This window comes from Bos grunniens, chromosome 17 (assembly GCF_055505025.1).
Source record: "Bos grunniens cultivar Pamir isolate PY7600 chromosome 17, Bosgru_T2T1.0, whole genome shotgun sequence".
Taxonomy (NCBI): domain Eukaryota; kingdom Metazoa; phylum Chordata; class Mammalia; order Artiodactyla; family Bovidae; genus Bos; species Bos grunniens.
The window spans coordinates 4,541,466-4,568,666 of record NC_141181.1 but is presented as its reverse complement, the minus strand read 5'-3'; the positions used below and the strand labels follow the sequence as shown (position 1 = coordinate 4,568,666).

Here is a 27,201-nt window from a genome sequence, read left to right as displayed (position 1 = left end):
AAATCGGGTAATTAACAATGAAGCAGGATGTTGCCGTCATAAACTGCCTGGTGCTAGTTAGCACATGTGGATGAAAGCCTGTCATTTACTTTAAGTGCTGTGACACTGTCTTCTAATTAAACTGCCACCGCTGCATTGTTCAGATACAAAGAAAAATGGGAATAATGGTCAGTGATTTAAGAGGTTCTTTGCACTTAAACCAGACATTTGAGCTCATGCTTTAAAGTCCAAAAGCACAAATAATCCTTAAGCCCTGTTGTTGCTGGCTTCGGTGCCTTACTAAGGAGGACGTTAAGAGGTGTGAAGGAGAGATCCTCATGAAGAATTCCTTGCCAAGAATCAGCCCCCACTTCCAAAAGCCTCTGGATTGGCTGCAAGGCCCTGACCATCCTTTATAGCTCGCTATTATGCATATAGTCCTGCCATCCTCTCTTCAAATGAACCCAAACTTGACTACCTGTCAACAGCCACAAGCTCATCCAGGCCACCCAGCACTGGGAGCACCAGAGTAATCTCATCCAAGATGGACGAGCTCCGCTGGGTCGCTCACTCCTACTGTGAGGTCTCAGCTTGAGTCAAAGCTGTCAGAACCAAGGACAAGCATTAGAGAATAACTAGTTGTTGATGTTTCAAAATGATTTCAGGGCCTTTGCTTCCCAGGAAACAACTAGGACTCGGTACCAGGGACAGTTGCACAGGTCTGCTGCTGTCTTTTCAAAGATAGAATTTTTTTTAATTGAGGTAAAAATCACTCAACATAAAATTCAGCTTTCTAACTACTTTATTAGTTTTTTAGATTTTTACTTGATGTGGATCTTTTTAAAAAGTCTTTACTGAATTTGTTACAATACTGTGTTTTATGTTTTGTCTTTTTGGCCAAGAGGCATGTGGAATCTTAAATCCCTGACCTGTACCCTCTGCATTGGGAGAGTTGACCGTTGCACTGCCAGTGAAGTCCCTGTTTTCATCACTTTTTATTTTGGCTGCACTGGGTCTTTGTTGTGGCGAGCAGGGGCTCCTCTTCATTGTGGTGTGTGGGCTTCTCATTGCGGTGGGTTCTCTTGTGGAGCAGTAACTGCAGCGTGTGGGCTCAGCTGACCCACAGCACGTGGGATCAAACCCAGAGCCCAGGGATCAAACCCACATCTGCATTGGCAGCTGGATTCTTTACCACTGAACCGCCACTGAAGTCCTTCTTAGTATATTAAAAAGGTTGTGTAAACATCACTACTATCTAATTCCAGACGTTTTTCATTATATCCTCCAAAGAAACTGTGTACCTGTTAAGCAGTCATTCTTCATCCCCTCCCCCCACCCCAACCCTTGGCACCTGTCACCTGCTTTCTGTCTCTAAGGATCTATTATGGACATTTGATATAAATGCAGTCCTGCAATATGTGGCCTTTTGAGTCCAGCTTCTGTCATTTAGCATAAGGTTTTCAAGGTTCATCTATATTGTAGTGAATATTAGAACATCATTCGTTTCTTTATGGCTAAATAATTTACCACAATTCATTTATCCGTTCATGAGTTGATGGATATTTGGGTTGTTTCCACTTTCCACTTTGAGCTGTTATGAATAAAGCTGCCGTAAACATTCACGTATGGGTTGCTGGGTCATATGGTAGAGTTGAACAACAGCAAAGCATGAGAGTTCTGATTTTCCATATTCTTACCAACACTTGTTATTATCTGATTTTTTGAGTCTAGCCCTCCTAGGTGCTGTGATGTCTCATTGTGGTTTTGATTTGCAATTTTTTAGTGACTAATGATGTTGAAAGTATTCTCCTGTGAAAATTGGCCTTTCATTTAGTCTCTTTGAAGAAAAGTCTATTTAATTCCTTTGACAATTTTTGAATTGGGTTCTTGAGTTACAGGGTTTTTTTAATATGTTCTGGATACTGCATCCGTATCAGATGTATAACTAAGAAATATTTTCCCCGTTCCTTTTATGTTTCTGTTACTGCCCTTTGATACACAAATTTTTAATTTGATGAAGTCCAACTTATCTTTTTTATTTTGGCTTGTGCTTTTGTTTCATATCCAGGAATCTGTTGCCAAGTCCAAGGTCATGAAGATTTAACCCTATGGGTTTTTTCCCAGGATTTTTATAGTTTTAGTCCTTACATTTAGGTTGTTAATCTATTTTGAGTTAATTTTTATATATGCAGTGAAGTAAGGTTTCAGCTTCATTCTTTTACATGTAGATACCCAGTGGCTTTGACATTATTTCTTGAAAAAACTGTTTCCCTCATTGAGTGGTCTTGGCATCCTTGTCAAGAATCAATTGACCATAAATGTATTGTTTTACTTCTGAACTCTCAAATCTATTCCATTGATCTATATGCCTGTTTTTATGCTGGTAACACACAATTTTAATTACGTTAGCTTCATAGTTTCAAAATTTAGAAATATGAGCCTTCCAATTTTGCTCTTCAAACTCTTTTTTAAGATTGTTTTGGCTATTCAGGGTCCCAGTGCAGTTCTCTGTTAGTTTAGGAACAGCTTGTTCACTTTTGTGAAAAAAGAAGTTAGAATTTTGATAGCTGTTTCACTGAATTTGTAGATCAGTTTGGGGAATACTGCGCTCTTAACAATATTAAGTCTTCCAAGGCATAAGCATAAGTTATCTTTCCATTTATTTCCATTATTCTTTAATTTTTTCCAACAATATTCTGTAGTTCTCAGTGTATAAGTCTTAACATTTTCTTAGGTAAATTTATTCTTTAAATATTTTATATTCTTTTAGATGCTATTATAATGGAATTTTCTTAAATTCATTTTTTGATTTTTCATTGTTAGTGGATAGAAATACAACTGTTTTTTGTTTGTTTGATCTTGTATCCTAAAACTTTACTGAATAAATTTGTTAGATCTAATATTGTATGTATGTGTGTGCATGTGTGTATTCTTGGGGATTTTCCATATATAAGTCATCTCTGAAAAGAGGAATTTTTACTTCTTTTCCAATTTGGATGCATTTTATTTATTTTTCTTGCCTAAATAAATTCTTGCTCCGGTTAAAATTTCCAGTACATTGTTATAGAAGTGACAGAAGTGAGAAAAAAAAGAAGTGGCAAATGTGGACATCCTTTTCTTATTTCTGATCTTAGGGAATTACCATTAAAGAAGCTGTGGGTTTTTGTAAATTCCCGTTTGCAAGTTGAGGAATTTTCCTTCTAATTTGATAAGTGTGTTTTTTTTTATCATGAAAGGATGTTGGTATTGTCAATACTTTTTTTTTGCATTTGCTAATATAATCATATGGGTTTTCTTCCCTTCATCCTATTACCATGGTGTATTACATATATTGATTACTGTATGTGGATCACCCTTGCATTTCTGAAATAAATTCCACTTGGTCATGTGTTTAGTCCTTTTAATATGCAGCTGGATTAAGTTTACTAGTATTTTGTAAAGGATTTTTACACCTATATTCATAGGCAATATTAGTCTATAATTTTCTTTTTCCATGATGTTTTTGGCTTTGATGTCAGTATATTACCGGCCTATTAGAATGAATGAATGTTCCCTTTTCTTCTACTTTTTGAAGACTTTGAGGATTGGTGTTAATTATTCTTAAATGTCTGGTAGAAATCACCAGTGAAGCCATCTTGGCCTGGACTTTTCTTTGTTGGAGGTTTTTTGAATATTGATTCGTCTACTTACTATAGGTCTATTCACATGTTCTGTTTCTTCTTGGAGTTAGTTTTAGTAGATTCTGTGTTTCTAGGAATTTATCCATTTTATCTAGGTTATTTAATCTGTTGACCTACAGCAGTCCATAGTATTATGTCAATTTTGTTGATCTTTACAAAGAACCAACTTTTGGTTTCATTGATTTTGCGATTCGTTTTCTATTCTCCACTCTGATCTTTGTTTCCTTTCTTCTGCTTGCTTTGGGTTTAGTTCTTCTTTTTCTAGTTCCTTCAGGTGGAAGCTTAGGTTTATTGATTTGAGATCTTCTTTTTCATTGTAGACATTTACCACTATAAAATTTGCTCTGAGTACTGTCTCTCAAATTTTGGCATGTTGTTATTTTTAAATAAAAAAATCTCAAGCTATTTTTTAATTTCCTTTGTAATTTTTCTTTGACTCATTATTTAAGTGTATGTTATTTAATTTCCACGTATTTGTTAATTTTCCAGATTTCCTTCTGTTACTGATTTCTAATTTCATTCCATTATAGCCAGAGAAGATACTTTATATGATTTCAATCATTTTAAATTTATTGAGACTTTTGTATATGGTTTATTGTGGAAAATGTTCCATGTGTACATGGCAAAAATGCATTGTTATTGAACAGAATGTTCTATATGTAGATGTTAGATCAAGTTGGCTTATAATGTTTTTCAAATTCTCTATTTCTTTACTGATCTTCCATCTAATAGTTCTATCATTACTGAAAGTTCAATATTGAAATCTTCAGCCATTATTATTGAACTGTCCATTCCCCCCTTCAGTTCTATCGGTTTTTGTTTTGTTAATAATTGTCATCTCTTCTTGACAGATTGACCATTTTGTCATTATTAACGTCCTTATTTAACTGAAGTATAGTTGATGGTCCTTTTCTGTCTGTTATACCCCTGGAGAAGGAAATGGCAACCCAGTCCAGTACTCTTGCCTAGAAAATCCCATGGACGGAGGAGCCTGGTGTCCATGGGGTCGCAAAGAGTCGGACATGACTGAGCAACTTCACTTTCTTTCTTTTCTTTCTTTCTTCCTGTCTGTTATAACAACTTTTGTCTTACAGTCCATTTTGTCTAATATTAGAATAGCCGCTCCAGCTCTCTTTTGGTTACTATTTTCATGGAATATCTTTTTCCATCTTTTTACCTTCAACCGAAAGTGAATCTCTTATAAACAGCATACAGTTCACACATTCAGCAGTATTATTATAGCTACTACGTATAAGGAATTACCTAGGCTCTGAGTTGTTTCAGTGCTCAGTAACTTAAAATCTTATAAATATTTCATAAAAGGGATATGAATAAAATTGCTTTAGTGCGTGCATTCACTTTATGAAAAAATCAATCTGTGTTAGGATTTATGCCATTTTTTTTTATATGTGTTATACTTCAAGAAAAAAATCCCCCCCTTCAAAGTGCTTTGGGAATTCAATATTGGAAAAAGTTATTTCCAGCTTGAGAGAATAAGGGGAATGCTTTCACAAAGAAACTTTTGGGCTTTATGTTATATTATTACCAAGAGTTCATCTTTAATGAGGATAAAGTGGTTTTATTTTCAAGTAAGCAAATGATACCATCATCATTATCATCGCTGCTACTGCTTAGGAACTTACTGTTTGTCAGTGCCAGGCATCGTCTGAGTTCTTTGTGCGAATTACTCCCTGAACCCTCATAGCAGCCCTGTGAAATAGGTTAGTAGGTTGCACAATTGTCTCCATTTGACAGAGAGAAAATTGAGACACGGTGAGGTCATGGGAAGTGATGGAGCCAGAAAGTGTTCTGTCCCGCTCATCTCTTACCCAAACAGCAGCAGTTCTCAAGGTGCCATCCAGGAACTCTCATGGGTCCCCAGACCACTTCAGGGGATCCACAAGATCACAACTGTATGATAATACTAAGCATTGTTTACCTTTTTCACTCCCAATCTCTCAAGAGTATACAGTGGCATTTTCCAGAGGCTGTATGGCAGTGCTTTCAGGACAGACTGAACACAAACAGATACGAGAATCCAGCTGTCTTTTGTGAAGCCAGACCCTGAAGAGATTTTCAAATATGGAAAGCAGTGCCATTCTTCTCACAGGATTTTCTGTTTTGCAAAATATACTTTTCATAAATCATATTATTTATATTCACATTTAATGGGGCTTAGTTTTGCTTTTGATGAATTAATATCTGGAATGTTTCTCAGTTTTCACTTTTAATATAAGCAGCTGTAGATATAACTCACATAAACAAAAAGCATTTCTAGCTCTCAGTCATTTATAAAGAGTGCAAAGGAGTCCTGAGACTCAAATATCTGAGAACCACAGCACTGTGCTGTTCTGCCTTGGGGCAGTGGCCAAGTACAGCTGAGTTTGTGCCTGTAGCAGCTGCTCTGGAATCCCATCCACCTCTGTTTGAGACCTGGCACACAAAAGTTTATCTTTCCTTTTCTCCTGTGATGCTGGATCCTGGAGAGGCTGTGGGAATTACTGCGCACATGCTGGGGAAGACCCAGCGCCTGGTCAGCGCTCAGTCTGTGGGAACCGCTCTTGTGTCGCCCGCAGGTGATGGACTTCTACTGCCAGTCCTGTGAGACCGCCATGTGTCGGGAGTGCACAGAGGGGGAGCACGCAGAGCACCCCACTGTCCCCCTCAAGGACGTGGTGGAGCAGCACAAGGCTTCGCTCCAGGTGCAGCTGGACGCCGCCAACAGAAGGTGTGCACACCCCCTCTGCGCGCACGGCCGGCCGCCTGCGGCCTCCGGGTTTCATGTCCCAGTGGGATAGAAGGTTCATGTCACCTAAGTAAATTCTCCTTTGATCACAGCTCTGTGGTCATAAACTAGTGAGCGATAAGGGTGACCCCCTGCCCTTTGGTAAAATTCCAGTCCCCTTGTTATAAGTAGGCTTTTCTTTCAGCACCTTTGTATGATTAAATGAACAAAATATACTCGAGGAAAACGCTCTCAGATCTCTGAAATTTGTGCCTGAAACCAGGCTTTCTGAAGAGCCTTTCTTAGCTACTGTTCTTGACTCACTTACAGGCCATTATGCCAACTGTGACTGGCTCCTCTCTGCTTGAGCCCAGCAAAAAGGTCTTCAGCAGCGATTGCTCAGTTTTCCTTCTGCTTCCTTGCCTCCAGGCTCTTTATTTGGCAAGGGTAGCTGTGTGATATGAGAAAGATCAAAGGGAGGAAATAAACAGCCAGCTGAAAATAAATCTTTACCAATAGTTGAAGTGAGAAAAGTGTGGCTGTTCTGTACTAATTGAAAGAATTTGGAAACTTGCAAGAAGTTCACAGGAAACTCTGAGTTTGGGTCAGTTTTTCATGTGATTGGGGAAAAAGATATAGCTGTCTATTTAGAACAGTGGTCCTTGGGCATGGGCCATGATATCCCCTAGGGGACACTGGCAATGTCTGGAGACAATTTGGTGTCACAACTGTGTGTGAGGGAGGAGTAGAGGAAAGGATGCTGTTAAACATCCTGTAATACATAATAATCTTTTCCATTTTGCTGTATCATAGGATTTTGAATATAGCTCTCTGTGCTATACAGTGGGACCTTGGGCTTGTCCACTGTAGAGTATGCCTGATTTAGAGTGGGAGAAAAAGCCGAGGGGTTCTGAGAGCTTTGAGGTTTTGTACCATCAATTATTATAAATAAATGACTGAGGTAGATTGAAATAAGACATGGATCTTCAAAATCTCTTTTCTCAAAGGCAGTGATTATGGCATGTCTTATGATTCTGTTCTTCAGTTTTTACTTTTTAAAGATGATGAAAGGCATAGAAAATGTTTCTTGACAAAATATAGTGTTTGGATAGTTTTGTTTTTGTTTTACTATTTCCCTGTGGATGTTACTAGAATAACAAACTCTGACAACTGTCCTCCAGGCTCCCAGAAATAGATTCAGCTCTTCAGTTCATCTCGGAAATCATCCATCAGTTAACCAACCAGAAGGCCAGTATTGTGGACGACATCCATTCTACCTTTGATGAACTCCAGAAGACTTTAAACGTGCGCAAGAGTGTGCTGCTCATGGAGCTGGAAGTCAACTATGGCCTCAAACACAAAGTAAGACTCCAGCCATTCTTAGGACATCCCATAGGAGGCTTGATCCTGGGCCTCCCTGACGCCAGCTTACTGTTCCACCAGCAGCAAAGGGGACTCAAATGGGTTCTTAAGTGTCCCTGTTGTTTGGTAAAGAGTAGCTTTTACTTGGAGAAGGCAATGGCACCCCACTCTAGTACTCTTGCCTGGAAAATCCCACGGACAGAGGAGCCTGGTGGGCTGCAGTCCATGGGGTTGCTAAGAGTTGGACACAACTGAGTGACTTCACTTTCCCTTTTCACTTTCATGCATTGGAGAAGGAAATGGCAACCCACTTCAGTGTTCTTGCCTGGAGAATCCCAGGGACGGGGGAGCCTGGTGGGCTGCAGTCTGTGGGGTCGCACAGAGTTGGACACGACTGAAGCGACTTAGCAGCAGCAGCAGCAGCTTTTACTTAACAGCATATTTTTTCCTGTTTCCAGCTATGTTTTCCTTCTTGTTTTCACCAAAACTATGATTCTGTGGCCTTAAGTACCACTTTATAACTTGACTACATAAAAGACAAGGTTGAATATAAAGTAATACTTTCAGGATTTAGGGTTAAACTGGATTGTTTTCCTTCCTTAATTATAATGTCTAATAGTCTCTTGATGACTCTCTCACCCACACCAACCTGTTAGTCAACTTCAGAGTGAACCCTGACTGCAGCCTCTGTTTAACTCTGCACGTCCCATCACAAAACCAGGGATAAAAGCTTCTGATATTCAGATGTGGAGCTTTCATTTGTCTGGTTTCTGTTCCTTGAGCTGATGACAGGAGAACTTTGAACGTTAGGGAAAGAGACTGAGTAATGAATACTTCAGATGTCAGGCATAGCACTCTGTCGCCACGCTCTGGGTGACGTTTCAGCTCACCCCAGACACATGATCCCAGAAATATGTGTGTGGGAGAGATGAGGCGAGGAGGACAGGAAAGAGAAGGGGCTGTGAAGGCGATTTAGGATTTAGCATTACAGCCGGGTTCACTGGGTTAAACGGAACCTCGCCCCGGGGCACTCCGTGGGCGGCGCTCAGCTGCTCGCTTTCCCCACAGGTCCTCCAGTCACAGCTGGACACCCTGCTCGAGGGGCAGGAGAGCATCAAGAGCTGCAGCAACTTCACGGCACAGGCCCTGAACCACGGCACGGAGACGGAGGTGCTGCTGGTGAAGAAGCAAATGAGCGAGAAGCTCAATGAACTGGCGGACCAAGATTTCCCGCTGCACCCGCGAGAAAACGACCAACTGGACTTCATCGTGGAGACCGAGGGGCTCAAGAAGTCCATCCACAACCTCGGGACGATTCTGACCACCAATGCCGTCGCCTCCGAGACGGTGGCGACGGGCGAGGGGCTGCGGCAGACCATCATCGGGCAGCCCATGTCTGTTACCATAACAACCAAGGACAAAGACGGCGAGCTGTGCAAAACGGGCAACGCCTACCTCACGGCGGAGCTGAGCACGCCCGACGGCAGCGTGGCCGATGGGGAGATCCTGGACAACAAGAACGGCACGTACGAGTTCCTGTACACCGTGCAGAAGGAGGGCGACTTCACGCTGTCGCTGCGGCTCTACGACCAGCACATCCGCGGCAGCCCGTTCAAGCTGAAGGTGATCCGCTCGGCGGATGTGTCCCCCACCACCGAGGGCGTGAAGCGGCGAGTGAAGTCCCCTGGCAGCGGCCATGTGAAGCAGAAGGCTGTCAAGAGGCCCGCCAGCATGTACAGCACCGGGAAGCGAAAAGAGAACCCCATCGAAGACGACCTGATCTTCCGAGTGGGTAAGGGGCGGGCGGCGTTGCGGCCGCATGCGGGATTTTGCTTGGCTCAAGGCGGGACTGGGGAAGTGTCGACTTGCAACTTGGCAGGTCGCAGCTCGGGCTGATGGTGTGGGAGATAAACTGGTGTATTTTATTAGGTGAGCCCATGCAGGCTTCTTCTCCGGAGGATGTTTGTGTCCTCTTCCTTCTCCTGCTCCCTGTTCTCTCCTCCTTCCCTTCTCTCTCTTCCTCCCTCCCCTCCCTCTTTCTTCCCCTCCTCCTCCCCTTCACCACGCCAGCGCTCCTATTTATTATGAAAAATCAGAAGCTGAAAATAAGCAAAAAGAGAGTTAGAAAAATACAGCACTCATAATCTGGACTTTTTTTTTGGTAGCAGGTTTTTTTTTTTTTTCTTTTTTTAGCTTTTTATTTCATGTTTGAATGTAGGTGATTAACAATGTTAGTTTCGGGTGTACAGCAAAGTGATTCAGTTACATATATACATGTATCTATCTATTCTTTTCAGATTCTTTTGTTACATAATACTGAACACAGTTCCCTTTGCTATACTGTAGGTCCTTTTTGGTTATCCATTTTAAATATAACAGTGTGTACATAATCTTCACATTTTAAAGGAAATGTTGGCAATCTTTCCCCCACCATGGGAATAATGTCTTTAGAGTTCTTCTGCCTAACCCAAAGGCAGAGACATGCTTCTATCAGATAACTTCATGGTTTCTCTGGAATGTGCCAGCGCAGGAGGTAACTGTGGGCAGAGGGTCTGATGCTTGTCACTGCTTCCACATTGTAAGACCTGGGGACAAGGGGCATGGTGCATTGCAAGCTGTGGTTATGTCCATTTGCGTGTAGCTGGAGAGCAGCCTCAAGAGGAGAGGGTGGGTGGAAACCTGGAGAATAGAATGGGGTTGGGATGGAAGCAAGAAGGCTTAGGATGAGCCAAGAGATTTGGGAATGCAAATTGTCCTTCCCTTGTCAGCTTTATTGCCTCCAATTTTTTTTTACGCTGTTTATTTTCTAAACAAACTAAATATAAACAACCACTACTTTACTAATTCTTTTATTATATATTAAAATTTTCTTTTTTATTTTGTGGCATGCCACGTGGCATGTGAGATCTAGTTAGCTGACCAGGTATCGAACCCAGGCCCCCTGCATTGATAGCATGGAGTCTTAAGCATTGGACAGCCAGGGAAGTCCTCACAATTTGATAATTCTTAAGAAAAAAAAAGTCTGTATGTTAGCTACTGTATCCAAAAGTGGCTCCCACTTGCTTCTCTTTCTGCCTCTTTGGTCCTCCACTGCAATATCTCTAAAAAGGTCTTTAAGCTATGGCCACTGACACAGGCAGAAAAACAGTTCTGTGGTTCAGACAGATTGGGGAAAGTTTAGCTTAAGTGAGGGAAACAGATTTTTTTTTTTTGGCCGAAGTACCTTCAGAATCTGCTAACGTGCACTGCAAGTCTCACAGGCAGTGGAGGGATAATAGGCAGCACTTCCAAGCTCTTCTGACCATAGCACTTCTCCTGTGGACATCTTGGGAAAATAAGGCTCCTTGGAACATTCTTGGGCAAGAGCTGCTCTACTTATTATTCATTCCTCTTTATTATTTAATACGCTATATTGTTTACTATTCTTTAGGATAAGTCTTGGTAAAGACTGTGACATAGCACGCAGGCTGCCTTCTCAGCGTGTGGAGACCCTGGTCCATTCACGGCCATTTGTGCGGTTGGGTGCAGAGGCTGTTGAGACACCTGCCAAAGCAGAGGGGGTGGGCTGGGTGGCATAGGATTGGAGCTACCCAGGCCTGCCACTCCGGTTCTGCCACTTGCTTCAACTTTGGGCAGGTCTCCCAGCTTCCCTGGGCTTCAGTTTCCATGTCCATAAAAAGAAAAGATAAAAATATCTGCTTCTCAGAACTGTTCAAAGTTCCAAGCTTAATGCCTGGCATATTGGAAGAGCTAAATCATCCACAGCCATTGTTTTTGCATGAGCTGTTATTAAGGCTGTTAGACGTTCCCTGCTGCCTTTTCTTCTAAAACAATTGACCTTGCTGCTCCCCATTGATCTGCATCAAGAGCAAACTCGGTCTTGCATTTGAAATCTTTCCTCCCCCAGCCGAGTTCCTGGGTCCGCTTCCCAGGCAGTGTGCAGAGTGGCGAGAGGGCCGGATCTGGGCCTGATTCTCATTCTCCCTTCTTAACCCAGTTTCCTCCGGTAACATACAGGGAATGAAATCTTAGCTAATTCTTAAGGTTGCCGTGGGGGTGAAACAAGCAGGAATTCTTAGGGCTGGCCTTTGCCTATATGCAGTAACTGCTGAGTTAAAGATGGCCGTCCTTTTACTATTTTCAATTGTCACCATTCCACCTATGAGTCTCACCCGAGGAAAGAGACATGTCTCTTAGGGGTTTTTCCCCCGGTTATATTGTGAATGCCCAGCCCCGCCCCAGGGGAAGGGGATCCCCTCTTCTCCCCTCCTACCCATTGAGACACTCACCCTTGGAGATTCACTGGCGCTGGGGGGAAGGTGTTTAAATGTTTAGACATTTGTGAGGCACTTAGCACAGTCCCTGCATATAGCACTAAGTCCACTAAGTTTGTCAATGAGGTAAAGGTGATGTCTAAGTTTGCTACGGCCACCATAACAATACCACAGACTGTGTGGCAAACCGGAGGAGACTGATTTTCTCCCAGTTCTGGAGGCTAAAAGCCCAGGCTCAAGGAGGCGGCGGGCTCGGTTTCCCCGAAGGCCTCTCCGCCTGCTCGTTGCTTTGCCCTCTGAAGGTTCCCCCTGTGCTCACACACTCCTGGTGTTTCTCCCTCTTCTCATAAGGACACCAGTCATCCTGGATTAGGGCCTTGCTTTAAGTTAATCACCTCTAAAGATCTTAACTCCAAAAGCAGTTCCATTCTGAGGTACTGGAGGTTGAGACTGGACTTCAGCATATGAATTTTGTGGAGATACAGTTCAGCTTATAACAGATACGTAAGGGCAGATACATGACAGATATGCTGTGTATATACCTGAACACCTGTGTGTATTTGTGAAGGTGAACTATTACTTTCTGGATAATAGAAAAGGTCTTCCAGGGTAGTTTTGACTTACATTTTCCCTCTTGTCCCTCGTCACCCAGCCCCTAGTTAAATGGGACTCTGCTGTTTGAGCTTCTGCTGTGTGCCCAACACATGGCTGGGCAGCGATGTAGAGAGAGGGATCAGAGCCTGACCTAGGGGAGGCCACACTCCAGAAGGGGACAGACATGACGGATGTGGTGCCTTCAGAAGGAGCACCTTCAGAGGTAGGCGGGATGGGGAGGCTGACAGGTAGCTGGGAGTTAAGGAAGGTTCTAGAGATGACACCTAAACCTAAGCCGGCTTTGAAGGACAAAGAGTCTGCCAGTTAGGAGGAGGAAAGGGGAGATTTAGGTGAAGGGGAAGAAGATCAGACACTGAGTAGTTCGAAGAACCAAAATGATTCCATTATCTGAAGCATGAAATAAAGTGAAGAGAGCAAAGTTCTGTTTCCTTGCTAAGCAGAAACTTTGATCTGTACACCTGTGTTTCCCATAAACCACTTGAGTTCCTTGGGGTGCTTGGCAAAAATGAGAATTGCTGGATTCCAAGTTGCATTTACAGAATCAGAATCTCTGGGGAAGGGACCAGGAATCTGCATGCCTCCAGCTCCACAACCCGTCTCCGCACTGAGGTTTGAGAACCGTCACGGTGTGGATGAAGGGGAGGGCGCTGAACAGTATGGTGTGATGTGGTGACTTACTGAGATACTGATTTCCAGAGAGCCTAGGGATCTACTGGCAGTGTTCCCCCGGAGGCAGGGGCCTGCTTCCTGTTGCAGCAGTCACGTGAGCTGTTACAAGTGCTAGGATTGAGTGATGCAGCGAGTGGAGAGGAAATGCAGATTCCTAACATCCTTAGGCGGAGAAGGCAATGGCACCCCACTCCAGTACTCTTGCCTGGAAAATCCCATGGATGGGGGAGCCTGGTAGGCTGCAGGCCATAGGGTCACAAAGAGTTGGACACGACTGAACGACTTCGCTTTCACTTTTCACTTTCATGCGTTGGAGAAGGAAATGGCAACCCACTCCAGTGTTCTTGCCTGGAGAATCCCAGGGAGGGGGAGCCTGGTGGGCTGCCATCTCTGGGGTCGCAAAGAGTCGGACACGACTGAAGCGACTTAGCAGCAGCAACATCCTTAGGAGGGAGCAGGCAGGAGTTTAGGACCCAGCTGAGCTTCCGGCCGTTTGACTCCAGTGATGCAGGAATGCGGGCTTGAAGAGTGAAAGGTCAAGGCTGTGGGCGTGGGGGCTGGATGGCCCCGGTTCCAGCCCCAGCAGCGCCACTTTCACAGCCACACAACCAGGGAAGTTCCTTCATCTCCAGTGGCCTCTCCCCTACCCTCCTGCCTCTGGTAACCACAAGTCTGATCTCTTTTTGTGAGTTCTGTTTTGTTTTCATTTTATTTATTTACTATTTTTGGCTGCACTGGGTCTTCATTGCTGCTCAAGGGGTTTCTCTAGTCGTGACAAGCAGACACCACTCCCTAGGTGTGGTGCACAAGCTTCTCATTGCTGTGGTTTCTCTTGTTGCAGAGCACAGGCTCTAGGGACGTGGGCTCAGGAGTCGCCACACTCAGGCCCCAGAGCGTGGGCTCAGGAGCTGTGGCTCCCAGCCTTAGTGGCCCTGCAGCACGTGGGATCTTCCCAGACTGGGGATCGAACCTCTGTCCCTGTACTGGCAGGAGGATTCTTACCCACTGTACCACCAGGGAAGTCCTGTTTTATTTTGCTTTAGATTTCACATGTAAGTGAGATCATACAGTACTTGTCTTTGTCTCACTGACTTCAGTTAGCATAATGCATTCAAGATCCGCCCATACTGTTGCAAATGGTAGGATTTTCTCTCTTTTATGTCTGAATAGTAGTCACACTATTGCACCAGACATGGAACATACCCAGAAGTGGAAAAGCTGGATCATACGGTAGTTCTATTTTTACTTTTCAAAGATCCTTTATCCAGTTTTTCCATAGTGGCTTTACCAGTTTACCAAGAGGGCACGAGGACCAGCAGTCCACATCCACGCACCGTTTGTTTAATTTGGGCCGGCTCTTCATTGCAGCGTGAGGGATCTTTAGCTGAGCATGCCACCATGCTTTGTCTCTTGTCTTTTGATGGTGACCATTTTAACAGGCATGAGGGGCGTCTTATTGTGGTTTTGCTTTGCATTTCCCTGATCGCTGTGATCCTGAGCTTCTTTTCATGTGACCTTTGTGACTGTGCTTTGGAAAAATATCTATTCAGGTCTTTCCCCCAGTTTTTAATTGGGTTATTTGGGTTTTTGCTGTTCAATTGTGTAAGTTCTTTCTATATTTTGGATATTAACCCCTTATTAGATACATAGTTTGAAATATTTCTTCCCATTCCGTTTTTTGTGTTTTCACATTGCTGATGGTTTCTTTTGCTCGCTAACAAAAACTTTTTAGTTTGATATGGTCCTGCTTGTTTATTTTTGCATTCTTTGCTTATGCCTCAGGTATCCTATCCAAAAAATCTTCACCAAGGCTCATGTCAGGGAGCTTTATTCCTGTGTTTTCTTCTAGGAAGAAATAAGACCTGATTTCAGGACTTATATTTAAATCTTTAATCCCTTTCTAGTTAACTTTTGTCTATGATGGAAGACACAGGTCCAGTTTCATTCTTTTATGTGAGTATTCAGTTATCCTGGCACTATTTGTTGAACCAATGTCTTTTCTTGGCTCCTTTGTCAAAATATTAGTTGACTGTGTATATTTGGGTATTTTTTCGGGGCTCAGTCCTGTTCTGGTCTATTGGTTTTTAATGCCAGTACCATACTATTTTGATTTCAATAGCTTTATATTATAGCTTGAAATCAGGGCATGTGAGGCCTCCTGTTTTGTACCCCTTCCTCAGAATTTCTTTGACTATCCAGGGTCTTTTGTGGTTCCATATAAATTTTAGGAGTGTTTTTTCAACATCTGTAAAAAATACCATTGGACTCTTGATAGAGATTGCATTGAATCTATAGATGTTGTTTGGTAGTATTGACATTTTAATAATATTAATTCTTCCAATCCATGAATATGGAATATCTTTCCACTTTGTGTCTTTTTCTATTTCTTTCATTAATATCTTGTAGATTTCAGATAAGAAATCTTTCAGCTCCTTAGTTAAATTTATTTTTAAGTTCTTTATTGTTTTTGATGCTATTATCAGTGGAATCAAGTTCTTTGTTTCTTTTTCAGAAAATTCATTGTTAGTGTATGGAAATGCTACTGAATTTTGTATGTTAATTTTGTATCTGCAGCTTTACTGAATTCATTGATATCAGCCATGAAAGGAGCTCTTACACTATAGAAAGGGCTAGTGGTAGAAATCAGAGCTCCTCCCCAGCCCTACAGCTCTTGACCCTCATGAACCAAATTACCAGGACAACATATAATCATCCTTAGCTTTGAAGGAATGGAGGCTCGGGAGAGCCCAAGTAGGAACCAAGCCACCTGTGACTCTGAGGCCTCTGCCTTTTTAATTGCACAGTAATTCCTCTTCATCTGAAATGTCCTTCAACTTCCGCAGTTTTCCAAAGTTGAGATACTTGACACTTCCCACACGTGAAAATGTAACATATGCCCACAGTGAGTGAATTATAGTCTTACTCTTCCTGATGTTCAAGCTGGTTTTAGAAAAGGCAAAGGAACCAGAGATCATATTGCCAACATCTGCTGGATCATGGAAAAAGCAAGAGAGTTCCAGAAAAACATCTATTTCTGCTTTATTGACTAGGCCAAAGCCTTTGACTGTGTGGATCACGATAAACTGTGGAAAATTCTGAAAGAGATGGGAATACCAGACCACCTGATCTGCCTCTTGAGAAATGTGTATGCAGGTCAGGAAGCAACAGTTAGAACTGGACATGGAACAACAGACTGGTTCCAAATAGGAAAAGGAGTACATCAAGGCTGCATATTGTCACCCTGCTTATTTAACTTATATGCAGAGTACATCAGGAGAAATGCTTGGCTGGAAGAAGCACAAGCTGGAATCAAGATTGCCAGGAGAAATATCAATAACCTCAGATATGCAGATGACACCATCCTTATGGCAGAAAGTGAAGAGGAATTAAAAAGCCTCTTGATGAAAGTGAAAGAGGAGAGTGAAAAAGTTGGCTTAAAGCTCAACATTCAGAAAACGAAGATCATGGCATCCGGTCCCATCATGGGAAATAGATAGGGAAACAGTGGAAAGTGTCAGACTTTATTTTTTGAGGCTCCAAAATCACTGCAGATGGTGACTTCAGCCATGAAATTAAAAGACGCTTACTCCTTGGAAGGAAAGTTATGACCAACCTAGATAGCATATTCAAAAGCAGAGACGTTACTTTGCCAACAAAGGTCCATCTAGTCAAGGCTATGGTTTTTCCTGTGGTCATATATGGATGTGAGAGTTGGACTGTGAAGAAAGCTGAGTGCCGAAGAATTGATGCTTTTGAACTGTGGTGTTGGAGAAGACTCTTGAGAGTTCCTTGGACTGCAAGGAACCAGTCCATTCTGAAGGAGATCAGCCCTGGGATTTCTTTGGAAGGAATGATGCTAAAGCTGAAACTCCAGTACTTTGGCCACCTCATGCGAAGGGTTGACTCATTGGAAAAGACTCTGATGCTGGGAGGGATTGGGGGCAGGAGGAGAAGGGGACGACAGAGGATGAGATGGCTGGATGGCATCACTGACTCGATGGACGTGAGTCTGAGTGAACTCCAGGAGTCGGTGATGGACAGGGAGGCCTGGCGTGCTGCGATTCATGGGGTCGCAAAGAGTCGGACACGACTGAGCGATTGAACTAAAGTGAACTAAACTGAATGCTAAATTGCAAAACAAACCTGAAGGAGTACAGGGGAGTGGCTTAGCGCATCTGTTGATAAAGCCTTAAAACATCAAGAGATTGTTTTTCCCTGCACTGTCAGAGTTTGCTGACTAAAAGCCATGAGGTGGTTTTGTGAGCTATTTAAGAAAAGCATTGAACAAAGGGGAAGCTGAAGAGGTGGGAGGGAATGAAAGAATTACAGATGAATTGTTTCAAATTATGCAATTCATCCAACCATACCTTAATGAGTCCTTGGGAAGTGGTGAATGAACCATTCATTTGTTCTCTAGATCAATGTGCTTTCTTGTGAGAGCAGATGGCTGTATAAAATCACTTAGCATGAGTTCAGAGGCTTTACAGGAAGATATGATAATTTATACCCCTCTTCCCTGCCTCATTTCTGCAGGGCATCATCTTCCCTCTCTAAAATCCCTGAGGAAGGAGAGTGTGCTAATTTGGCATCTGAGGTTTTTATAGGAACCCTGACCTACTCCTTGAGAAACTCATTCTTGGGAACGTCTCTTGCATTTCACATGTGGAAAGATGCCACTGCTGTTTACCAAGTACCAGGCACTGCGCTGTATTGTAAGCTGCTCCAGAGAACAGGACAGATGTTGCAGCTTCCCCTGGGGAGCTCATGGTTTAGTGAGGGAGATAGTGAACCAGTTAAAACAGAATTTCCTCAAAGATTTTTATGGAGCAAGCATGGCTCATGTGAACCCAAAGAATAATTGTCCTCACTTCAGAAACCTGATACCCAATTAGAGAGAAGCAATGTATGTATTAAAAATATGTATTTTGTAAAGGGTTAGGAGAACCAGGTTTTATTCATTGCTCTGTCTCTTTGCTAACTCTGTGATATGTCTAGCTTCAATTCCTCATCTTTAAACTGGAATGATAATATTTATCCTGCTGATGACTCTTGGGGTTGTTACAGGGAGTGCATCAGAGAATGTATATGAAAGTGCTGTCAATATTACTGAACACTTCCTTTTCCCATGACGTAATGTGGGTTGTCGTTTACTCAGTCATTCATAATTCATTTAGAGACCCATTCATTCAGCAAATGCATGCTAAGCACCTATTTGGTTGAAGATCCTGTGTTAAACCCTGTGTCTGGCTGTTTCGTCCTTTAGCGTTATCCGACTCTTAAGTATCTAGGTTTATTTAGCGTTAATTTTCTTACTAGGTTGGAGTGGGAGTGGGAAGAAGTTTGCAGTTGTGATCACCTATTTCAGCCCAGGAACTTATTACCTTACTTCTGTAATCTTCCTAGAGGCATGGGCAGGAGCATGGATAAGAAGCTGATAAAAAGTCATTCTGTGTGTCATAGGCTAGTTTAAAATCTTATGGAATTGTTACCAAATATAATTATAATTAAACAAATATAATTATCTTACGGAATTGTTACCAAATTGTTTATAATTACTTTAAAAACTCACATTACTCATTTTCCTAGCCCAAATGTAGCCATTAGACAGGGAAAGATTTTATGATGACTATATATGTTTTATACTTCACTTATATTTGTTATGAAAGAACTGGTTTTCCTTATTTATTTAGAATACTTTGTGGCGGGCTAGACATTTTTATCTGGACTAAATACTGTTTACTATATTGAAGAGGAACGCATCACTCCAAATTATTTCTAACTTCTGGAATTTCTGTTTCCTTTGGACCCAAGACACTTTTAAACACTTGGACTTTGGGCATTTCAGCATAATGATTCCGTGCGTATCGCTACTCACCATTAAGATTTTCCTCGTAAATATAGTCAACACGAGTTGTCCCTCAAGTATGTTGCTGGATTTCCTTTAATCCTCAGGAAATGGCAATGCCTGTTCCATCTAATTTTTTTAAAAAATATATAAGCCATCTAACAGATGTGCCTCCAGCCCTGGGGTTTTATTGACATGCGGGGCAGCAGACTCAAGCTCTCTCGTTAACTTGAGACCGAGAGTGACAGCTGGGCCCGCACAGAAGCCTGGGCGTGGTGGGGGTGGGAGGACCTGCCCCAGCAGGGTGGGCCTCTGTACTGTAGATGCTTTCCTCTCAGAGCCTGTACGGAGCATCTCGCATCCATTTCAGACTGGCAGAGGCTTCTTTCCCCTTGTTCCAAACAATGTTGATACAGAGGCCAATTACACGTCTGACCGAATTTTAAAATTGTGGTCCCTCATACAGTTGTTTCCCATTTCTACCGACCCTCAAAAATGTGTGTTTATTTCTGCAGAGCAAAAAAAGGTGTCCATATTTTTTTTGCTCAGATATTCCCTCCTTCTGCATCACCTCTGTTTTTTCAGAAGGACAATTAAATCTTTTTGACAGAGGAACTGCTGAACATCTATGGAAGCACACTAGTCTCTGTTTTTTCCTTCCTTTCAAACCTCAACTGCTGCTGCCTGCAGAGCCTTCTCTGAATAGAATAGGCTTTGTCTTAGCAGAATGGGGCTTCCCTTGTGGCTCAGCTGGTAAAGAATCCGCCTGCAATGCGGAAAGCCTGGGTTCAGTCCCTGGGTTGGGAAGATCCCCTGGAGAAGGGAAGGATACCCACTCCAGTATTCTGGCCTAGAGAATTCCATGGACTGTATAGTCCAGGGGGTTGCAAAGAGCCGGACAGGACTGAGAGACTCACACACATTGTCAGCAGCGTGGGCCAAAAGTTAAAGAAAAGAGGACAGCAGGCAGGTTTAAACAGCAAACCAGTGCTGTCTACTCTGTCCACGTGCTTCTTACTCCCGTCCCGTTTTCAGTATTTCTTTCCTCTGCCTGCATGCCCTCTGGGCCATGGGTAAACTTCCAGTTTTACAAAACAGCCTGGGTTTTCTTTACCGTCACCTCTTTTCCAGTCCACTGGTAGGACTCTTGTATTATGATTCTTTGTTTGGTCCTCAGTTCCCTATCTTGCTAATAACTTCCATGCTTTTGTTTATCAACGTTCTTGATAAATTAACCTTTTAGTCTCTGGAGACCCTGGCCTTGCCCCTACTGCCTTTTAAAAAGTACAAACTGAGCATTTTAGAAGAATTGTTGCTTTTAGTCCATCCTTTTGTTTTGCTGTGCCTGTTACTCAGCTGTTATTCAGACTTCAGTGCCCCAAAGCTAATACCAAGTTGTCACGTACCTCTTTTAAGGGCCTACCACCTCTTTTCCTGCCCCTCCCTCCAACACAAACAGATATCAACATACCATTTTTAAAGTATTAGCTGATCCCATGGACCTTCATATTCAAGGGATTTTGTGAAGATCAAGTATAAAGATCATCTTTTCTGAAACATCTGAAATTAAATAGAACCGTTTGTCCTACAGCGTGCAAGACGTTCTTTTGAGGATCAGATTTTTATTTCATGTTATAAAAAGAGACAGAGATCATGAGTCATCGTGTTAGGGCCCAGGATCTCAATAAAACAACTATCTTGTGGATTTGATAAGAACCAGCTGACCGGAGAAGGCAATGGCACCCCATTCCAGTACTCTTGCCTGGAAAATCCCATGGACGGAGGAGCCTGGTAGGCTGCAGTCCATGGGGTCGTGAAGAGTCAGACATGACTGAGCGACTTCACTTTCCCTTTTCACTTTCATGCGTTGGAGAAGGAAATGGCAACCCACTCCAGTGTTCTTGCCTGGAGAATCCCAGGGATGGGGGAGCCTGGTGGGCTGCCGTCTATGGGGTCTCACAGAGTCGGACACGACTGAAGTGACTTAGCAGTTAGCAGTAGCTGATCAGATGATTCACCCAGAGATTCTGTTGGTCGATTTTGTTCTAAGTTTAATTCTGTCACAGTTTCACTTCCTAAATGCAGAAGCCAGTTTCTGAAGAGTCTCCCTGTTCTTAAGCACCTCAATAGGGCCTTGACATTGGCCACTGGCAGCCTGTTTTTGCTCTCCTGGGGAATTGCATTGACGTCTAAAAACAAATATCAAGTTCCTCTTTTGAATGTAAATGAAATTATAAAACTGAGGCATAGCTCTCATTCTCCAACTGTGAAAATTTAAACCTCCTTCCCGGTCATTTCTGAGCAAAGTTCCTTTTATTTCCATCTGTTAATATTTGCATGGTCCTATTAAAATAAGTTATAAATACTTCTTTTGAAATAAAAACAAACATCTGTTAACCGTAGACATCTTTAAGCTTTTTTTCCCTCTTCATCTCTTCAGTAAAAAACTCTAAGAAGGATGAGGGGCTTTTACTTACATTGATTAATTTTCTTTTGCCTTTCTTAGTTATTTAATCTAGAAAGCACGTCAGGATATCTTTTATAGGAGAGATAAGCTTAATGAGACACTGAGTCTTTGAAAATAGTTCATAGATAACTCCAGTGGTTGAATATCAGCCTGCTGGTTTTGTAACACCTGTGACCTTGTGGTTAGTTAAAAGTGCTCAAAGTCAAGTGTCCAGGTTTCTAAGAGATGCTGAATTGGAGAAGGAATTTTGGCACAACCCCAATATAAGACCCTTTGCTACTAAATATCCTCAGTATTGTAATATTTGTTTTTATAATCATGTCTTTGTGGAATCTAAATATATTTTAATCATATTAGTCTGCAGCCACAGTTTAATAAGAAAAGATTGATATTTGCCCCCCATAATGTGATGTTGCAAATACTTTATTGGTCTGGAAGACAAGTTTAGTAGAATATAGATTAGGTCAGTGGGAAGGGTTCCTCTTTTTTTTAAGTGTAATTTAAAAAACATTGCATTCTCAGGCTACTTATAGAGGACTGAATAATTTTCTTGCTATAGCTGAGAAATCTAACTCTCTATTGTTTAATTTTCTATGGTATTTGTTTGTTTGTTTTGTTATTTTGGCTACTCCATGTGTCACGTAGGATCTTAGTCCCCCAGCCAGGAATCAAACCTGTGCCCCCTGCAGTGGAAGCACGGAGTCTTAACCAGTGGACCGCCAAGGAAATTCCTAATTGTCTATGGTTTTGTCATTTATTTTTAGGTACCAAAGGAAGAAATAAAGGGGAATTCACAAATCTTCAAGGGGTAGCGGCATCTACAAATGGAAAGATACTGATTGCTGACAGTAACAACCAGTGTGTGCAGGTATGGCTCCTAATTGTATACCTTTAACAACTTGTATTGATAACATAGATACAGGTGCAGTTTCCCACTTAAGGCCTGCTGCTGCTGCTAAGTCGCTTCAGTCGTGTCCGACTCTGTGCGACCCCATAGACGGCGGCCCACCAGGCTCCCCCGTCCCTGGGATTCTCCAGGCAAGAACACTGGAGTGGGTTGCCATTGCCTTCTCCAATGCATGAAAGTGAAAAGTGAAAGGGAAGTCGAGCAGTCGTGTCTGACTCTTCGTGACCCCACGGACTGCAGCTTACGAGGCTCCTCAGTCCATGGGATTTTCCAGGCAAGAGTACTGGAGTGGGGTGCCATCGCCTTCTCCAACTTAAGGCCTAAGATGCAAGAAAAGAAAGGGAAGCTAATCTTGTGTGTGTAGGCTTTACTTCAAATAGGGCTTGTATGTTCTGCCCTGTAGTCCTTACGACAAATATTCTTCCCTGTTTTTGCCCTGATGATTTCTGTGCTAGCTCACATTGCAATGAATGTACTTTGTTTTTCAGATATTTTCCAATGATGGACAGTTCAAAAGTCGTTTTGGCATACGAGGACGCTCTCCTGGGCAGCTGCAGCGTCCCACAGGAGTAGCCGTGCATCCCAGTGGGGACATAATCATTGCTGATTATGATAACAAATGGGTTAGCATCTTCTCATCAGATGGCAAGTTTAAGGTGAGATTAACTACAACTGACCAGTTGAGAGAAGGAATAGGGAATACAAGATAAAATTGTCTATTCTGGGGGGTCTCGCAGATCCAATAAAATGTTCAACAGTTTTTCATACGCAGAACATCTTGACTTTGTCACATCTAAGTTTAACGAAGCGATTGTCACAGTGATATTGTTATAAATCTACTCATGTATATCCTAAATATGGCTTTATTTTATAAAGCAGTTAGTTTGCTCAGTTGCTCTTTTAAATTACATTCTTTTTAAATGCTCTTTTTCATTATAGCTTATCCCAGGGGGTTGGATGTAGTTCCCTGTACTATAGAGTAGGACCTGGTGGTGGATTCATGTTAAATGGAATAGTTTGCATCTTCTAACTCCATGTATTCATGCTAAATGTTCTAACCCCATGTATTCATGCTAAATGTTCTAACCCCATGTATTCATGCTAAATGCAGAAGTTTGCGTCTACTTTCTCCAAACTGCAGTCCGGTCCTTCTCCCCTTTCGCAACCACAAGTCTGTTCTCTGTGTTCATGAACCTGTTTCTGGTTTGTAGGTAGCTTCATTTGTGCCGTATTTTGGATTCCACATATAAGTGATACCGTGTGGTATTTGTCTTTCCCTTTCTGACTTCATTTAGTATGATAATCTCCAGTTGCATCCATGTTGCTGCAAATGGCATTATTTCATTCTTTTTATGACTGACTAGTATTCCATTGTTTATATGTACTACCTTTTCTTTATCCATCATCTGTTCATGGATATTTAGGTTGTTTCCATGTCTTGGCTCTTGTAAACAGTGCTGCTATGAGCCTAGGGTGGGCTTCTCCAGTGTCTGCCTGCAGTGCAGGAGATGCAGGAGACACAGGTTCCATCCGTGGGTCGGGAAGATCCCCTGGAGGAGGGCACAGCAACCCACTCCACTATTCTTGCTGGGAAAATCCCATGGACAGAGGAGCCTGGTGGATTACAGTCCATGGGGTCACAAAGAGTTGGATAAAAATGAAGCAACTGAGCACGCACACACAAATACAGGGTTGTGTTTATCTTTTTGAATCCTAGATTTGTCTGGGTATGTGCCCAGGAGTGTGATTGCTGGATCATGTGGTAGCTCTACTGTTAGTTTTTTGAGGACCCTCCATACTGTTCCCCACAGTGGCTGTACAGTTTATACTCGCACCAGCACTGAAGGAGGGTGCCCTTTTCTCCACATCCTCTCAGGCATCTGTTATTTGTAGACATTTTAATGACGGCCGCTCTGACTGGTATGAGGTGGTACCTCGTTGTAGTCTTGATTTGCATTTCTCTAATTATTAATGATGTTGAACATCTTTTCATGTACTCACTGGCCATCTGTATGTCTTGTTTGGAGAAATGTCTGTTGATATCTTCTGCCTGTTTTTCGATTGGGTTTTATTTGGTGGTTGAGTTCTATGAGCTGTTTGTATATTTTGGAGATTAAGTCCTTGTTAGTCGTCTCATTTGCAAATATTTTCTCCCATTCTGTAGACTGTCTTTTTATTTGTGTGTATCTGTGTTTTTTATTGTTTCCTTTGCTGTGCAGAAGCTTGTAAGTTTGATTAGGTCCCATTTATTTATTTTTGTTTTTATTTCTGTTGCCTTGGGGGACTGACCTAAGAAAAACATTGGTACAATTTATGTTGGAGAATGTTCTGCCTATGCTGTCTTCTAGGAGTTTTATGGTGTCATGTCTTATGTTTAAGTCTTTAAGCCATTTTGAGTTTATTTTTGTGCATAGTGTGAGGATGTGTTCTAACTTCATTGATTTATGTGCAGCTGTCCAACTTGCCCAGCACCACTTCCTGAAGAGACTGTCTTTTTTCCAACTTTATATTCTTGCCTCTGTTTTGTGCGTGAGCTTCCCTGGTGGCTCAGCAATAAGAAATCTGCCTGCAGTGCAGGAGATGTGGGTTCAGTCCCTGGGTCAGGATCCTGAAGGAGGAAATGGCAACCCACTCCAATATTCTTGCCTGGGAAATCCCATGGACAGAGGAGCCTGGTGGGCTAGAGTATGGGGTCTCAAGAGTTGGAAAGGACACAGCGACCAAACCATGACCACCACCTTTGTGTAGGGGTTTATTCCTGGGCTGGCTATTCTGTGCCATTGATCCATCTGTCTGCTTTTGTACCAAAACCGGTGTTTTGACCACTGTAGCTTTGCGGTTTTGTCTAAAGTTTGGGAGAGTTATGCCTCCTGCTTTGTTTTTTTCCGCAAGATTGCTTTGGCAATTCTGGGTCTTTTATAGTTCCATATAAGTTATGGATTATCTGTTCTAGTTCTGTGAAAAATGTCATGGGTAGTGCTTCTTGTTTTTCTTTTTTTAATATCATCAGGTTTACCTCCATTCAAAAAAACAACAATTTTTATAAAAGGTTATTGAGGCGATTTATATTTCCCAAATTAGCCTACAGATTATCGTTTATGAAGTTCCTTCAGGCCTGTGATAGATGATGATATGGGAGAAACAGAATTATTAACACATTGTCCCTACTCTTTAAAAATATAGAAGCCTTTTGAGGAAAAAAGACAGATACAGGGAAATGATAGAAAACAATTCACGTCAGCCTTTCCGTTCAGTTCAGTCGCTCAGTCGTGTCCGACTCTTTGTGACCCCATGGACTGCAGCACTCCAGGCCTCCCTGTCCATCACCAGCTCCCGGAGCTTACTCAAACTCATGCCCATTGAGTTGGTGATGCCATCCAACCATCTCATCCTCTGTCATCCCCTTCTCCTCCCACCTTCAGTCATTCCCAACATCAGGGTCTTTTCCAATGAGTCAGTTCTTCGCATCAGGTGACCAAAGTATTGGACTTTCAGCTTCAACATCAGTCCTTCCAATGAACACTCAGGACTGATCTCCTTTAGGATGGACTGGTTGGATCTCCTTGTGGTCCAAGGGACTCTCAAGAGTCTTCTCCAACACCACAGTTCAAAAGCATCAATTCTTCGGCGCTCACCTTTCTTTATAGTTCAACTTTCACATCCATACATGACTATTGGAAAAACCATAGCCTTGACTAGACAGACCTTTGTTGGCAAAATAATGTCTCTGCTTTTTAATATGCTGTCTAGCTGGTCATAACTTTCCTTCCAAGGAGTAAGCGTCTTTTAATTTCATGGCTGAAGTCACCATCTGCAGTCATTTTGGAGCCCCCAAAATAAAGTCTGTCACTGTTTCCACTGTTTCCCCATCTATTTCCCATGAAGTGATGGGACCAGATGCCATGATCTTCGTTTTCTGAATGTTGAGCTTTAAGCCAACTTTTTCACTTTCCTCTTTCACTTTAATCAAGAGGCTTTTTAGTTCTTCTTCACTTTCTGCCATAAAGGTGGTGTTATCTGCATATCTGAGGTTATTGATATTTCTCCCAGCAATCTTGATTCCAGCTTGTGCTTCATCCAGCCAAGTGTTTCCCATGATGTACTCTGCATATAAGTTAAATAAGCAGGGTGACAATATACAGTCTTGATGTACTCCTTTTCCTATTTGGAACCAGTCTTTTGTTCCATGTCCAGTTCTAACTGTTGCTCTCTGACCTGCATACAGATTTCTCAAGAGGCAGGTCAGGTGGTCTAGTATTCCCATCTCTTTTGGAATTTTCCACAGTTGATTGTGATCCACACAGTCAAAGGCTTTGGCCTAGTCCATAAAGCAGAAATAGATGTTTTTTTGGAACTCTGTTGCTTTTTCCATGATCCAGCAGATGTGGGCAATTTGATCTCTGGTTCCTCTGCCTTTTCTAAAACCAGCTTGAACATCAGGAAGTTCACGGTTCATGTATTGTTGAAGCCTGGCTTGGAGAATTTTGAGTATTACTTTGATAGTGTGTGAGATAAGTGCAATTGTGCGGTAGTTTGAGCATTCTTTGGCATTGCCTTTGTTTGGGATTGGAATGAAAACTGACCTTTTCCAGTCCCGTGGCTACTGCAGAGTTTTCCAAATTTGCTGGCACATTGAGTGCAGCACTTTCACAGCATCATCCTTCAGGATTTGAAATAG

The 27,201-nt window shown here is 42.3% G+C and overlaps 1 protein-coding gene across 13 annotated transcripts in view; it reads left to right on the top strand.

The window, feature by feature from the left end:
- Positions 1 to 27,201, top strand: part of TRIM2 (tripartite motif containing 2) — a 212,767-nt gene that overhangs the window by 166,202 nt on the left and 19,364 nt on the right. For all 13 annotated transcript variants that reach the window (XM_086345896.1, XM_086345893.1, XM_086345891.1 and 10 more), the window contains 5 exons: positions 6,236 to 6,387; positions 7,566 to 7,746; positions 8,815 to 9,538; positions 22,381 to 22,484; positions 23,012 to 23,179. In XM_086345896.1, coding sequence (XP_086202022.1) covers positions 6,236 to 6,387; positions 7,566 to 7,746; positions 8,815 to 9,538; positions 22,381 to 22,484; positions 23,012 to 23,179 — 1,329 coding nt within the window. The remainder of the gene's footprint in view (positions 1 to 6,235; positions 6,388 to 7,565; positions 7,747 to 8,814; positions 9,539 to 22,380; positions 22,485 to 23,011; positions 23,180 to 27,201) is intronic.